The 14,291-nt window shown below is 36.0% G+C and overlaps 1 protein-coding gene across 1 annotated transcript in view; it reads right to left on the bottom strand.

Moving 5' to 3' along the window:
• Positions 1-942: 942 nt before the first annotated feature.
• The window catches only part of LOC134665136 (MLX-interacting protein), a 41,749-nt gene continuing 28,400 nt past the window's right edge, over positions 943-14,291 (bottom strand). Inside the window, exons 14-17 of the mRNA XM_063521975.1 lie at positions 14,119-14,246; positions 4,746-4,869; positions 4,306-4,435; positions 943-3,456 (exon numbers count right to left, since the gene is read on the bottom strand). Coding sequence (XP_063378045.1) covers positions 3,332-3,456; positions 4,306-4,435; positions 4,746-4,869; positions 14,119-14,246 — 507 coding nt within the window. The 3' untranslated portion in view covers positions 943-3,331. The remainder of the gene's footprint in view (positions 3,457-4,305; positions 4,436-4,745; positions 4,870-14,118; positions 14,247-14,291) is intronic.

The following is a 14,291-nucleotide window of genomic DNA, read 5'->3' as shown; positions in this document are numbered from 1 at the left end:
AACCCACGTAAGCACAGCAACTAACCTAACCACGGATATAAAAGAATGAACTCGACTTCACAGTTGTACCTACCTTACATCGTAACCCGAAAAACACGTGTGACCCATACGGAAATGGTAACACTATGAAGTCAACGCAAAGACTGTAAAATATAGGAAGTAAGAAATTGACGATAACAATGGCAAACCGCTAATTGGACTAAAGTAAAACAAATCATTGCACTTAACTGCAAGCACTCAGGAAATACCTAACAGTTTATTTAGGTAGGACAGTTTACTGTAATCCTTGAATTATTTTCAAGGATTACAGTCAATAACATTCCGAGAAGACAAGATTTTTATTGAGATCCCGTAATGATTCAGCCATTTTATCTGTTAAATTATTGTTTGATAATTGTAAGTAAACTTAATGTACCTACTGCATCGGTGAATACATATGTACTGCAAATTGTATCGGATTAGGTTTACAAGGTAGATTATGCTTATGTATTTTAATTATAATTAGGTACTTACATTAATTTTATCAGCACCCTATTTATTACATAGACGAAGAAAGTGTAATAATCATGATACAGTACATGGGTTACTGTCTTAAATACCTATTTGCCTTAAAGGAACTGCCGGCCTAGCCAAAGTTACAATCGCTATCGCTTCGACAACGAAACGCTGTGTCTGTCTATCACTCTTCCTTATTAGTGCGACAGTGACAATTGCGTTTCGATCGCTACGGAGCGTAAGCGATTGGCATGTTGGCTACGCGGCCTGTACCATCATACGAAATGAATGATAATTGTTGTAGTTTATACATTAGTGATAGCATTTTTATTGAAATGCTCAATGTGTACCAAATAGTATCGAATTGTAAATAATGGTGACTAATACTCGAATGCAGAGTGAGTTGTTGGAGTGTGAGGGGAATAAATGATCAAAACATGTAGTGACTTTGTTTCCAAACTGTATTCCAATAGAACAACGATTGCACATTCCTCGTTAAAGCTCGCGGCGCGGGCGCCCTCTGAGACAACGATACATCATAAAATTATATCACTACATAACAAATTACAACAATATATTTACGTTGGCACCGATTTATATATATAAATATAAAACATTTGTGTAACCACACAATCCATATAAAAATATTTACTTAAAGTAGGCACTTACGTAAATATACTTACAATTTAGTCTAAATAAATCTCGACATCATTAAATTCATTTTCTCTTATCGTATTATAAGTATTGGCATTCACGGCTCGCCGGGTAGGACGGGTATAGTTCACAATGTCTGATCTAGGTACGTCGTGTGCTTGTTAATAACATATCATTATCATACATAACTGAAAACTACTACTTCTTTGGTAAAAACATAAAGAAATCACCCTTGTTGCAGGATGACAAAACGTCAGTTAAAGGCACTAGATTAACGCCACATGTTAAATCAAATATATACAGATATATTTACACTCCAAATTTAAAGTTATTTGTGGCAATTACTTCCTCCAATATTGGTCTGATGAAGATTTGTATACATCGAAAAAGTTCAGCTGCCAGAAGTGATATTTTCTTCGAATTGTTGGAGAAAAAGAGAACTAGAAATGCTCGATACAAGAATTTTCTCTAGATCACCTATCACCGTCCCTGGATTTTTAAATTTAAGTACCTCAATGATAGGCTTTACACGAAACCTCATCCACTGGCGTGGGGCCAGCTTACTCTCCACTAATTTTGTGCGTTGTACAATATTCATTCAATTGCAAGTGAACACCAACTATTTGCATTTATGCACACTCGCCAATCGTCAATAAAATTTTGTGTGCAAATACCTCTTTATTTTGAATACGTATAAAATATGAAGCATTAACAATTAAGACACCCTGGTTTTTATATTATCATTATCACGAACAATTTTCTAAAGCGGCATAAAAAGTTTCGAGCCATTTGCGTAAAAAAGTTATAAATATCCGTCGAAATGTTTTTTTTTGTATCAACTGTAATGGATACTAGTTATTTTATGAGGTATTTGTACATTCTATGCCTAAAACAATACCATACAACATAACTATGTAATATTACTCTCTTTGCAAGAGGCAGTCGCGAAATTTTTGCGATGTGAGGGCACTATTAAAGTTCATTTGTTTAACTTGTCATCTGATTTATAAGTGCGACGATATAAAAATAAATCCGGTGAAAATACGTGTTTTAAGAATTTAAATACATAAATATACATTCATAGTTATAAAGCGATAAATAAAAAAGTGCCAGATTTAACAAGTGAGAGAAATCAAAAAGTTATTAACTGTAATAATTAAAATAACAACAATAATCTAATAATCGATATAAGTACAACAGACAACGGGGACATTTCGTTCAAATAGTGCACTCGCATCAAGAAAAACCTACGACTTAAAATTCGTGAAACAATTCCGTAACAAAATATCAGGATGACACGTCACTCACCAAACATCTTGTACTACATCTGTATTATTTTCTAGGCAATACAAGCAGCCGTCCCACTGCCGACGAAGAAGCGACGTGCTATATCAACTATTTGCTCAAGAATAATAAAATACACGTGTGAATAAAAGAGATCCATATAACAATTCTTCATCACTGACTATTTACATTAATAGCGACCTTTATAGTTCGTTTTTTTTAGCATTAGAAAGAATGTAAGCGATTTTGACAAGTCTTTTAATTGAAAAACGCTTTTTAAAAATTAGTAACTATTACTTATGAAAGCAAAAGAATATAAATGATCGTATTAGATTCATAATTGTTACATATTTGCCGTGAGTTACTTTTAAAACGTGCTTTACAATGGGGTTGGCCGGTGGAAGTTTTTAGCAGATGGCGCCATCATAGCTTGCCCTGTAAATCCCTATAATTGTGTCAAATTTTTGTTTTTAATTTAATACCCTGGATGCCAGCCCTTTAAGCCAAATCTCATATAGTCGCACCAATAAAAGTCTGCAGCGGATTTGATAGCCCACGCAGTGTAAGTGTTATTTGTACGTCATAATTTCATAGAAGTTTGACGTTTAAAATGACACTTGCACTGCATGGGCTATCAAAATCGCTGCACACTTTTTACGGTCTGACTATAGAAAAAGGCGCAAGCTTCATAGCCATCTATGCAAACCCTTGACAGTAGCCAACCCCATTAAAAGACACATCAAGATTGTTTACCTTTTTTCTAATGCTAAAAAACGAACTATAACATTCCGTTCCGCTTCGGCAGTGAGACAGCTATCTCACGAAGAGTATTCGGTACAGAGTTGTGAAGTAGCATCTACTAGTAGTACTAGTGAAGGGGGAACCTGCGGGCCGTGCGTTATGTGGGCTCGGTCTTGACGGCGGCGCTGCCGGCCGCGGCGGCGCGCGCCTCCTCGGGCAGCCGCTCGGGCGCCGACAGGATGTCGGTGGTGGTGCACAGCACGCGGAGGGAGTTCAGGACCGCTGCAATACATAACGTGACACTTGTGTAATTATAGGTACATAACCTTGTCAGGAAAAACGGTGTGTAATAGATAAATCAACATAATATAAAATAAAACTATTGAAACGGATACGTTGATGAGTAACTATTGCGGTAACCGAAGACAATATTAACAAAATATAAATTAATCTTTTTACGTGGATTCGTGGAAGTATAACCTGCGAATGGCGATTGAAAAATAATCATTGTCAATCAAGATAAGATTTACTATTAAAAGAGCAGTAGGTTCGGTTTTCTTCTGAGAATCAAGGATCAAGGATTTGTGCTACAGGCAGAGTAGTGCATTATTCGAATAAGTTTTCAACTAAATAATTATTCGAATTAACAATCGTTCGTCATGGGACAGCGAGTATTCGCGAATAAAATATTTTTATTTATAATAATACATAATACATACACGTACAAACATAATAATACATATACGTTATTTTATTCGAATAAATAACACAAATGATATGTGAGTACACGTTCAGATTTGCTATCAATAAGCAACTCCAGCGTATTTTAGGGCCAAGGCATTATGTCGCATGTGGCTAACTAGAAAGAGACGGATATGTGAAAAAACGAGAAAACCACGTAACTCCACTTTCTTATCAGGCCGCGTAGCCAACATGCTAATCGCTCACGCTTAGTAGCTAGCGATCGAAATGCAACTGACACTGGATATATTTACTGGAATAAATCTATCGCATCATTCGCATCAATAAATTAGTACGAGCGAGATGGACTGCGATCGAGTTTACGCAGTTACTAACGTAAACGTCAATTGTCAACTCGCGGTATGGCTACTGTGTGTGTAAATATGTTACCTGGTCGCATCTCGACGAGCGAGCAGTGCTGCTCGGCCCACAGCAGCGTGGTGCGCACGAGGTCGGCGCCGCTGCCGCACGACACGCACGCGCTGAACGAGTCCACCAGCGCCGCGCACACCACGCTAAACTGAACCAGTGCTAAGGTAATCATTATACATATATATGCGACAAAACAACAACCATTATAAAAAAAACCGGACAAGTGCGAGTCGAAAAATTACTTTAAAAATCCCGATTTTACCGCTTCGGAACAAAAGTACATCATATAAACTATAATCATTCATATTTTTACAGCTTATATTATATTATATCTTATAGCTACCATGTAGTAATAATATTAGTAATTTATACCGACATCATACGATGTCACTGGTAACCGAAGGGTTAAAACTCCTTTGGGCCAAAGACAAACCTGTATTTTTTATTAAAAAGGATACCAGCCAATACTTCCAGGTGTGCATGGTGCGCGTGGCCACGTGCCGCGCGAACATCTCGCGCAGCCGCCCGGCGCGCGCGCGCGACACCGGCGCGCCCGTCGCCGGCAGCAGCGAGTGGCAGTTGCTGCACACAACACAACATTACTCACTTACATTTGCTCGACTACAATGGCCTTAACCTTTTGAACGCCACAGACGGCAATTGACGCCAACGCAAAATCGTGACAAGGACGCCAAACACGGCATTTGACGTCGATCGTTTTTATGAAAATCCACTGAAAAACACCCCACTTTTAGGTTGGCATTGTTTATTCACAAAACTAAATTTTACCCCCGTGGCGTCAGTGGCACGGCAAATGAATGCACCGTTTGGCGTTCAAAAGGTTAATCGAATGGCTTTGGTTTCAGCTTAGGTTTTCGGCCGACTTCGAATGCTAGCGTCACTCAATTAGGGTATTTGCCTACTAGTCAAATCAGTTTCTTTTTTCGAACTGTAAAAACGATTTTGCTGCTATGGAATTTATATGAAACAGTAGCATGTGACGTAACGATCAAATTACCCACTCTTTCTTTATATTTATAGATTTATACGGGTTTTAAAATAGAAATTGTTTCCAAAAATAACTGCTGTGTACTTTTCTCTATTAACCTTCTGGTGCTTTATTTCTTGCATTATGTAAAATAATTTATTTTAAATACAGTCTAATACCCTATTGTTCGGGCGCACAAATGCTCCGAGCAGTCAAATGCATTAGGGCCCTTACGCACTTGCGGTTGGCCGCTTAGGCGGTTTGATTAAGACTGCATCGAGCAAAATCAGCGAAAAAGGCAGTCACCGTTTAGTCGCTAGCGTTCACATCTCTTGATAAAAAAAATTATAATAAATGTCATTATTATCCCAAAGAGTGTGTTTACAACGAATCACCCTTGAAAATCTGAAATATTTTACAATATAATAAATACACTTATGCAAAGTTGTACCTAAAACAAGATGAACGAGTGTCAGCGTTTAGTAAAATTTGTATAAAAAAATCGATGCTCATGCTATAAAATCGAGTGATTTCGAAAGCCAGATAACTGGACTACAACGAATCAGGCTTTTCCTATTTTTCCTCTTAAAGGCTATAGAGAAATTCAATCGTAAACGTAAAATTTCCATACATCCGCCATATCTGTCAAATTCTCCTTTCAATCAGATGCCCGCTGGGCTTGGTTCGAAGCGGACGCATACCAGGATCTCCCAGTTTGACATTTCGTTTTGGAATATATATTGACAGAAATTCATATCCGTATACGAATGATGATACCAGTGAAAAACTGTGTTCAAAATAAATAGGGTAAATAAATAACGTCACACGGAGATCTAGAGTCATTAAAATTTCGATTTCTTTTTATTCACAAGTCATAATACTTAAAAAATATAACAAATTATTTAATAAAATATATTAATACAACCAAATCAGTGTAATTAGCTTCTTCCTAATTCACTTAAAATGAAAAAAGTTTGAAGATTTGTTATTTCTTATTGGAATAAATTTTCATTGTGCTGGTATTCATGTTACGTCATTTTAAAAACATATATGACATAATGTCAATATACTAGATAAACAATTTATCAACAAAATTCTTCACATTTTAGCCTAAGCAATATAAATTATTAAAATTTTATTTATGAAGACGGAGCAATGTTGTTCACATAATTTCAGCAATAAAATTCTTAGTTTCAACTAGTTCTGTTGCTATTCTGAGAGCTATCACGAGCTCTGAAAGTTAATTCAATGATATATCATCAAGAAATTGAAATCAAGACTCGACCTGCAGTCTCAGCGAGTTTTTGTGGCTATATTATCAGTTGAAAGAACGATATTTAAAGCCAATACCAGCAGTGGTCTGGTTTACGAGTACCTATATTGGTTTCATGTGACGATGTTTATATAAATGTATCTATCAAACAACAACGTGCTTTTATTTCATTGATATTCGGTGCAAAACGATAACTCAGTAACGAAATAAAATTATGAGAAATGCCTTTGGTTTTTTTCAGTGAACGTTTATATTTATGAGGTCGTTTATAAGGTCTTATGTCTTATCAGCGTGGCTTTGGCCTTTGGACATTTTTGTAATGCTTTGTAATAAGATAGGTGAGGTATCTACTTATATCCCTGTGATGATTCTTTACTAAATGAGGCTAAACTAGAGTAATTATCTTAATATAACGTCGCTTGATGATTTGTAGTGTCGTTTAAGTCAGTTTTAATACCCTGTGTAAAATAGTTTTAATAAGTAATTTAAAAATGATGGAACTTGTATGACTTTTCTTGATGGCAACATTGATTTATGGCGGGTCGATGAAGCTGAAATGTTGTGGAGATTTGAAAATATTTCCGAAGATTATTGTTAACGTTAGTTGGAGTAACAATTAGTGATTGTAAAGAAATAATTGTAATGTCCTAACAACGTTATAATAAAAGTGTTTGAAGTTATGTAAAACAGAGTTTGAATTTATGAAATCCCTAATTGTAATAACCTTTTTTGAAATGAATTACAATTTAATTATTTAAATAAAAAAGTGGTCAACAAAAATATACATCCGCTCGGTCCGCTAAAATAATATAAGTGCCCTTCATAATATTAAGTAGGTATATTTAAGATTAACAATCAGTAAACATCATAAATTACGCTCAAATGCTTATGTTTCAGTACAAATTGGGTGAGATATTTCCGACAAAAAACCTAAAGGTAAAAGTACAATTTGCTAAGTAAACTGTCAATCTACATTAATTATTATAATAGATAGACTCTTAGAGGTCAGCTTACTGAAGATTATGAACAACATATAGGTACTTTCTAAATAAAATACAATTTGTTTTTCCATGACTCATGTAGGCCTTATTTTACTAGACCATTTAAATTGAAGATGAAATTAATTCATGATAAAAGGTAATAAGGCCCGGTAATATTCTCTGTTATTCTTGAACTTGTACTATGACTAAGAAGGCCCACTGACAGTGCAAGTAACAAGGCCCGGTTCCGAACCAACATGGTATGGTTTTTTTATAAAACGTGTATTTTTCAAAAGCGCCGGAATATTATTATAACTATTTTGGTATATGAAGAAACATGAACAAATGAGAAATCTATATTGAATTGAATTGGTAATAATATCCTGATTATTTATAAAACTATTTCAGTTAAAATAAAGGTGGGCCTTATATGCCTCACCTAACCCTATTCGTTCACATTTAGATCCTATAACTATATTTGGTCACTTTGGCCGTCACTATCTATTTGATACCGATTGTACTAACAATTAAAAGTACAGCTCATATGTACTTTTTCCTGTACTGAAACTTATAAGGTATGCCCACCAAATACGCTCATAAGAACGATATATTCTATAGATATAGGCTATGAACTATCTAATGATATACAGGGTGTAATCGTTAAGTGTAGCCAGGCTATAATTCCGTAAATATAACAGATATCAGAAAACTTCAAATTGATATCGAAAGTGCGTTACCCAATGAGTAAAATTACATTAATAACTTTTTTTCAATAAAAACAGAAATATCCCAGACATTAACTCTACTCTAAGACATTAACTCACAAACCCTCCCATACATTTAGTACGACGACTCACCCTTCAAAGAACGTTGGTGTCGTCAGAGATAAAACTGCTTGAGATTCATTATTTGCGATGATAAACTGTAATAAAATAATAAAACTACCGTTTATGAAATGAAGTGAGGGGTGAGTCGTTGTACTAAATGTATGGGAGGGTTTGAAGTTAATGTTTGGGATATTTCTGCTTTTATTTAAAAAAGTTATTAGGGATCATCCATTAATTACGTCACATGAATTTCTAGGTTTTTTGACCCCTCCCCCCCTCCTTGTCACACTTGGTCACATTTTGCAACTCCCTCCCCACCTGGTGTGACGTCACATTTTAGGTAATTTTGTTTTCAACGAAATCGGCAGTACTAACTCGGCATTATCTAAAAAAAATATTTTTGGTAAAATTAATATATATGTCGCAGTAAGATAGATATAGCCGTTATATAGTTATAACCCTAGGGATATAATTATATGACGTAACATAGTTATACGAAAGCGATTCATAACTATCTTACTAGGTATATAACTATAATACGGCTTTAGTTTAGTGATATAGTTATATTACTGGATTAAGTTTAGTGAAATAATTGTAAGTAGGAGTGCAGCGGTGCGGCGGAGGTATAGTTATATCCCTAGGGATATAGTTATATGCCGTATATTACGTAACTACGTATTATAATCATATTCCTAGTAAGATAGTAATTGTAGGTATTAGGAGTGCGGCAGTGAGGCGGAGGTTTAGTTATATCCCTAGGGATATAGTTATATGCCGTATTATAATCATATTCCTAGTAAGATAACTATTATATATTTTTTCATGCTGCTATTCTTAAGGGTTTATGAGGCATTGCGATCGATTCACGAAAGCTGGCGCGAGATTTGACAGAATTTCAATGAAAATAGCTGTCACTCAGTAGAAATCTCGCGCCAGCTTTCGTGAATCGACATGTACTTTTACGTAATATTGCTAAAAAGTATTATACGGCATATAACTATATCCCTAGGGATATAACTATACCTCCGCCGCACCGCTGCACACCTACCTACAATTATTTCACTAAACTTAATCCAGTAATATAACTATATCACTAAACTTAATCCAGTAATATAACTATATCACTAAACTAAAGCCGTATTATAGTTATATCCCTAGTAAGATAGTAATGAATCGCTTTCGTATAACTATGTTACGTCATATAATTATATCCCTAGGGTTATAACTATATAACGGCTATATCTATCTTACTGCGACATATATAATTTTATAACACAAAACCAATTAGGAACGAAAATTACCTACATACTTCCAAAACCTCATTATTTAAATGTACTGCGAATAAAAAAATATAAATTAATTTTCGGTTACTGATGAATAGTGATGAAGTTAAAGTGACGTCACAGTGTTTGTGACTCCCCTTCCCCATGTCACAATATGTCACATTTTCTTGACCCCCTCCCCCCCCAAACGTGTGACGTAATTAATGGATGACCCCTTAATGTAATTTTACTCATTGGGTAACGCACTTTCGATAACAATTTGAAGTTTTCTGATATCTGTTATATTTACGAAATTATAGCCTGGCTACACTTAACGATTACGCCCTGTATAAGTTACTTCGGGACGCGTCATGGTCATGGCCCAGAACCCATACTATCCGGGACACAGTTCTTTAATATTATGTGGGGCTAAAAAGGCCCTCTGTCAGTGCAGGTGACAAGGCCCGGTCCCGGGCCTTATTGAACGTATGAGATGGAATAGTAAATTTAAATATTTTAATATAGGTAATTATGAGTTTTTTGATTTCCCGATAAGTTTTAAGTAAGCATCACTTACTGACTTACAAAAGTATAAGCGTAGTACCTGCATTCTATTAGATGTTTTTAAAGCCTTATTATGAATAGAGCTTTAAAAATTAAGTTATAAGTAAAATATAATAAGCGTGTTTAGTTGTAAAAAACCGGGCAAGTGCGAGTCGGACTCGCGCACGAAGGGTTCCGTACTATAATGCAAAAAAAAAGCAAAAAAAAACGGTCACCCATCCAAGTACTGACCACTCCCGACGTTGCTTAACTTTGGTCAAAAATCACGTTTGTTGTATGGGAGACCCATTTAAATCTTTATTTTGTTCTGTTTTTAGTATTTGTTGTTATAGCGGCAACAGAAATACATCATCTGTGAAAATTTCAACTGTCTAGCTATCACGGTTCGTGAGATACAGCCTGGTGACAGACGGACGGACGGACGGACGGACGGACGGTTTTACCCTTTGGGTACGGAACCCTAAAAATATGTTACAAGACCTATATATAACTAATGAAGGGATAATTTTAGATATAAGTAGTTCACTTCGAGTAGGTAAAATAGACGATTTCTTATATCTTTAATAATAAAACTCCTAGTTTTAATTTGGTCTATGTCTACAAACCGCATACCTACCATCGCACACCACCACACTGTTAACTGACAGTTCGTAACCCTTATTACAAAAGGCATAAGGTCTACCGATGGACAGTTAAGAGCGTCGCCGTTTGTACCTATCTTAATACAAAAGTCAACAACGAAAATAAATAATTACCTAATACGTCACATACCTATGACATGAAATGAACAAACAAGGAAAGCTATATATAAAAAGTGTTTTTTCTCTGTCTTCTCACAAAGGAATGTTTGACAGTTTTAATTCCTCAAAGGAGGTCAGTAGTTAACACTAAACTCGAAACAGCACCTTTAAAAAACATTAGGGGTCACTGACCTGTCCCAGTAAATTGAGGTAGTGTGCGTGAGCTGCGTTTGTGCGTGAAATGGGGTAATTTGACAGAATCTGAAAATTTACCCTCCTCTACGCCCTCTTAAGCGGCCAGCCGCCTGACGCGGTGGTCACAGTAATGGGGTAATATAGAATGCTCCTGGTACCCGTAACCTTTTGGGCAGACGTGGACATCCCCATCCCCACTGTACGATGAGTTTCTCACGCAACTAAAACTACGCTAAATTATACAACAATTAAATAAACAACACTCATTTTACGCTAGACAGAGATGACCACTAATAAAGGAATACAATAAGGTTACAGGAAGCTTGTGCAATATACATAGTGCAACTTTATGGCTAGGCAATCGGGTCCGAGCTACTAGACAATATAGGCCAAGAAATAAGAAGTTATAGAGGGAAATGCTAGGAACACAATTTTTGACTCCGTAACTTTGTTTGGACTAGTTAGGAGGTGAACATATCAAAAGTCCCCGGCCGTAGCCCCGGTGCTGGGGGGGAGAGGGGGGAAAGAAGGTCTCATTTTTCGGTTTTTCACTAATATCTTGGAAACTATGCGTCTTAGCGACATGACTACTGAGACAAACCAAAAGCTGATAAAAATTTTTACAAGTTTTATTCAGTCAAGTTTTTCGATATCTTGAATAGTTTTTGAGATATCCGCTCTTGAAAGTTTATTTAGGGCTTTAAATTTTATCTTGATATCTACATTAGTGAAGCTGCTAGGCCGTGTTTGGTATCATTTTCGTATAAATCGGGTATGCTGAATTCATTTTTGGTATCACATTGACACCATTCCTAATAAAAAACATATAAACTTTAAACAAATAACTTTTTTTTTAATTCCTCTTCACGCTTAAACCGCTCAACCGATTTAATTGTAATTTGGTATACAGATATTTCGAGTCCCAAGACAGGACATAAGATACTTTTTATCTCAATAATCATCCTTTAAAGTTGTGAAATGGAGTATGGGGGGAATTCAACTTCATCGACGAAACTGAATTCCTGAGGTTCATACTGCTTAAGGTAAGGTTTGAAGTCATGTTAGGTATCATTTTCATCTAAATCACAGATGTATACCATCCTGAATTTCACCTAAACCGGTTCAGCGGTTACTGACTCCCCATACAAACTTCCACCCCACTTTTCACATCCTCAAAAGATGCTTTTGGTTATAAAAACTATCCTATGTCCTATGTCGAGACTAAAACTATTTCTGTACCAAATTTCAACGAAATTGGTTCAGCGGTTTAAGCGTGAAGAGGGATTTAAAAAAATATATATATTTTTAATTTTGTTTTTACTTCGGAATAGTGTCAATGTGATACCATAAATGAATTCAGCACCCCCGATTTATACGAAAATGATGCCAAACATGGCCTAACAGCATCACTGATGCAGATATCAAGATAACATTAAAATCCCTAAATAAACTTTCAAGAGCGTCTATCTCAAAAACTATTCAAGATATCGAAAAACTTGACTGGATAAAACTTGTAACTAATTTTATGAGCTTTAGGTTTGTCTTAGTAGTCATGTCGCTAAGATGCAAAGTTTCCAAGATATCAATGAAAAACCGAAAAATTCGACCTTCTTACCCCCCTCTACCCCGCAGCACCGGGGCTACAGCCGGGGACTTTTGATATGTTCACCTCCTAACTAGTCTAAACAAAGTTACGGAGTCAAAAATTGTGTTCCTAGCATTTCCCTCTACAACGTTTTTTGAGCATTCATTTCCTGACCTAATAACTGTTATTTGTTTGCTTTACTTTAAAAAATAATCTACGTATTTTATTTTTAATTATTAATAAATTATTCTATACCTACATGCTAAATAATATTGTAGTGGACGGATACGTCGGCTACAAACTCATCGGCGGCTCGCCGCACCCTGAACCGCCAGGGCGTATAGACAAGTTGGCGGCCAGCCGCGAAGCGGGCCGCAGCTCTTCATTCCACCGCCGCGGTTGAAATTTTGTGGCGGTTAAGTAGGTACGTACGATCACAAGCGGTTGCATATTAAATTGGAAAAGCGGCCGGCCGCGCGGCCAGCCGCCCCCGTGGTTAACCGCTAGTGCGTAAGGGCCCTTAGTCTAGTGAAAGAGAACGCTTCATGAGTTATGGGGATGGACAACGTGATTTTTGACTTTTTGCTGCCAAAGAGCGAGTGTGACCATAAGCTAATATATTATTTTTAATCTTCCGGAGGGCATTGAATTATGGAATTTTCCTACCGGCTTAATGTATTTTTTACGCTTATGCCTGGCTGCACCGCCTGCGCATATATTGTTATGCTATTTAATGTGTGTATATATTATTTATCAATATGATATATTTAGCTCAAGAAGATAAATACATTATGTTATATCAGTTATATGACGCTAGCATTTTTTATCTCTCAAGCCAATAACAAACTATCCTAAAATAGTTAACATGCACGCTCATTAGAACATAGCTACGCCCATCGTGTTTTCTCATGATTTGATATTGGAAAACAAACATTATAAAACACACCCACTTATTTAAATACCCAATGAATCGCAGCCTAGTCAAATATACCTAATATAATTAAAATAAATAGAGGGTATTACATCAATTCTGCCGCCAGAGTGCAGCATTAGCACCTATAGTAAACCAGTGTAATGTTTTTTGACAAGTTTTTACTGATAATAATTTGTTTACAAAAGGCCTACCGGGAAACGCGAAAATCGAAATTTATTTGTCTGCTTCTTTATCGCTTGAATATGCAAGAGTGATAGAGAGGTTACATAACGAAATTTCGATTCTTGTTTCTCGGTAGACCCTCAGATTGTGATGGATTGTGGAAGTGGAGTCTCCTGCGTAGTATCGCATAATATCGCCTATTGAGAATAAACTACTGTCATATTGACATTAGATCTGATTTCAAGTGTCGGTGGCTTTTCACTAAGTCAGAATGACGATTTCCATTAAATATTTGTATAACATACTGATAGGATAACTCACGATATAGAATTGTTCAAACATTCGATTTGCTGTCGTAAACTTTCCATTTCCTCTTTTATTTGGTTTCTCTCAGCTTTCAACTGTTTTATGTACTCTGCTCCTTTTTGTAGCATGGCAGCTTTGCTTATCTGTAAATAACAAACAAATTTGTCATTAACTGCTGTAAAATAAAG

The sequence above is a fragment of the Cydia fagiglandana genome, chromosome 6, assembly GCF_963556715.1.
Source record: "Cydia fagiglandana chromosome 6, ilCydFagi1.1, whole genome shotgun sequence".
Taxonomy (NCBI): Eukaryota; Metazoa; Arthropoda; class Insecta; order Lepidoptera; family Tortricidae; genus Cydia; species Cydia fagiglandana.
The sequence above is the reverse complement of the archived record's forward strand: the minus strand, read 5'-3'. Positions and strand labels throughout refer to the sequence as shown.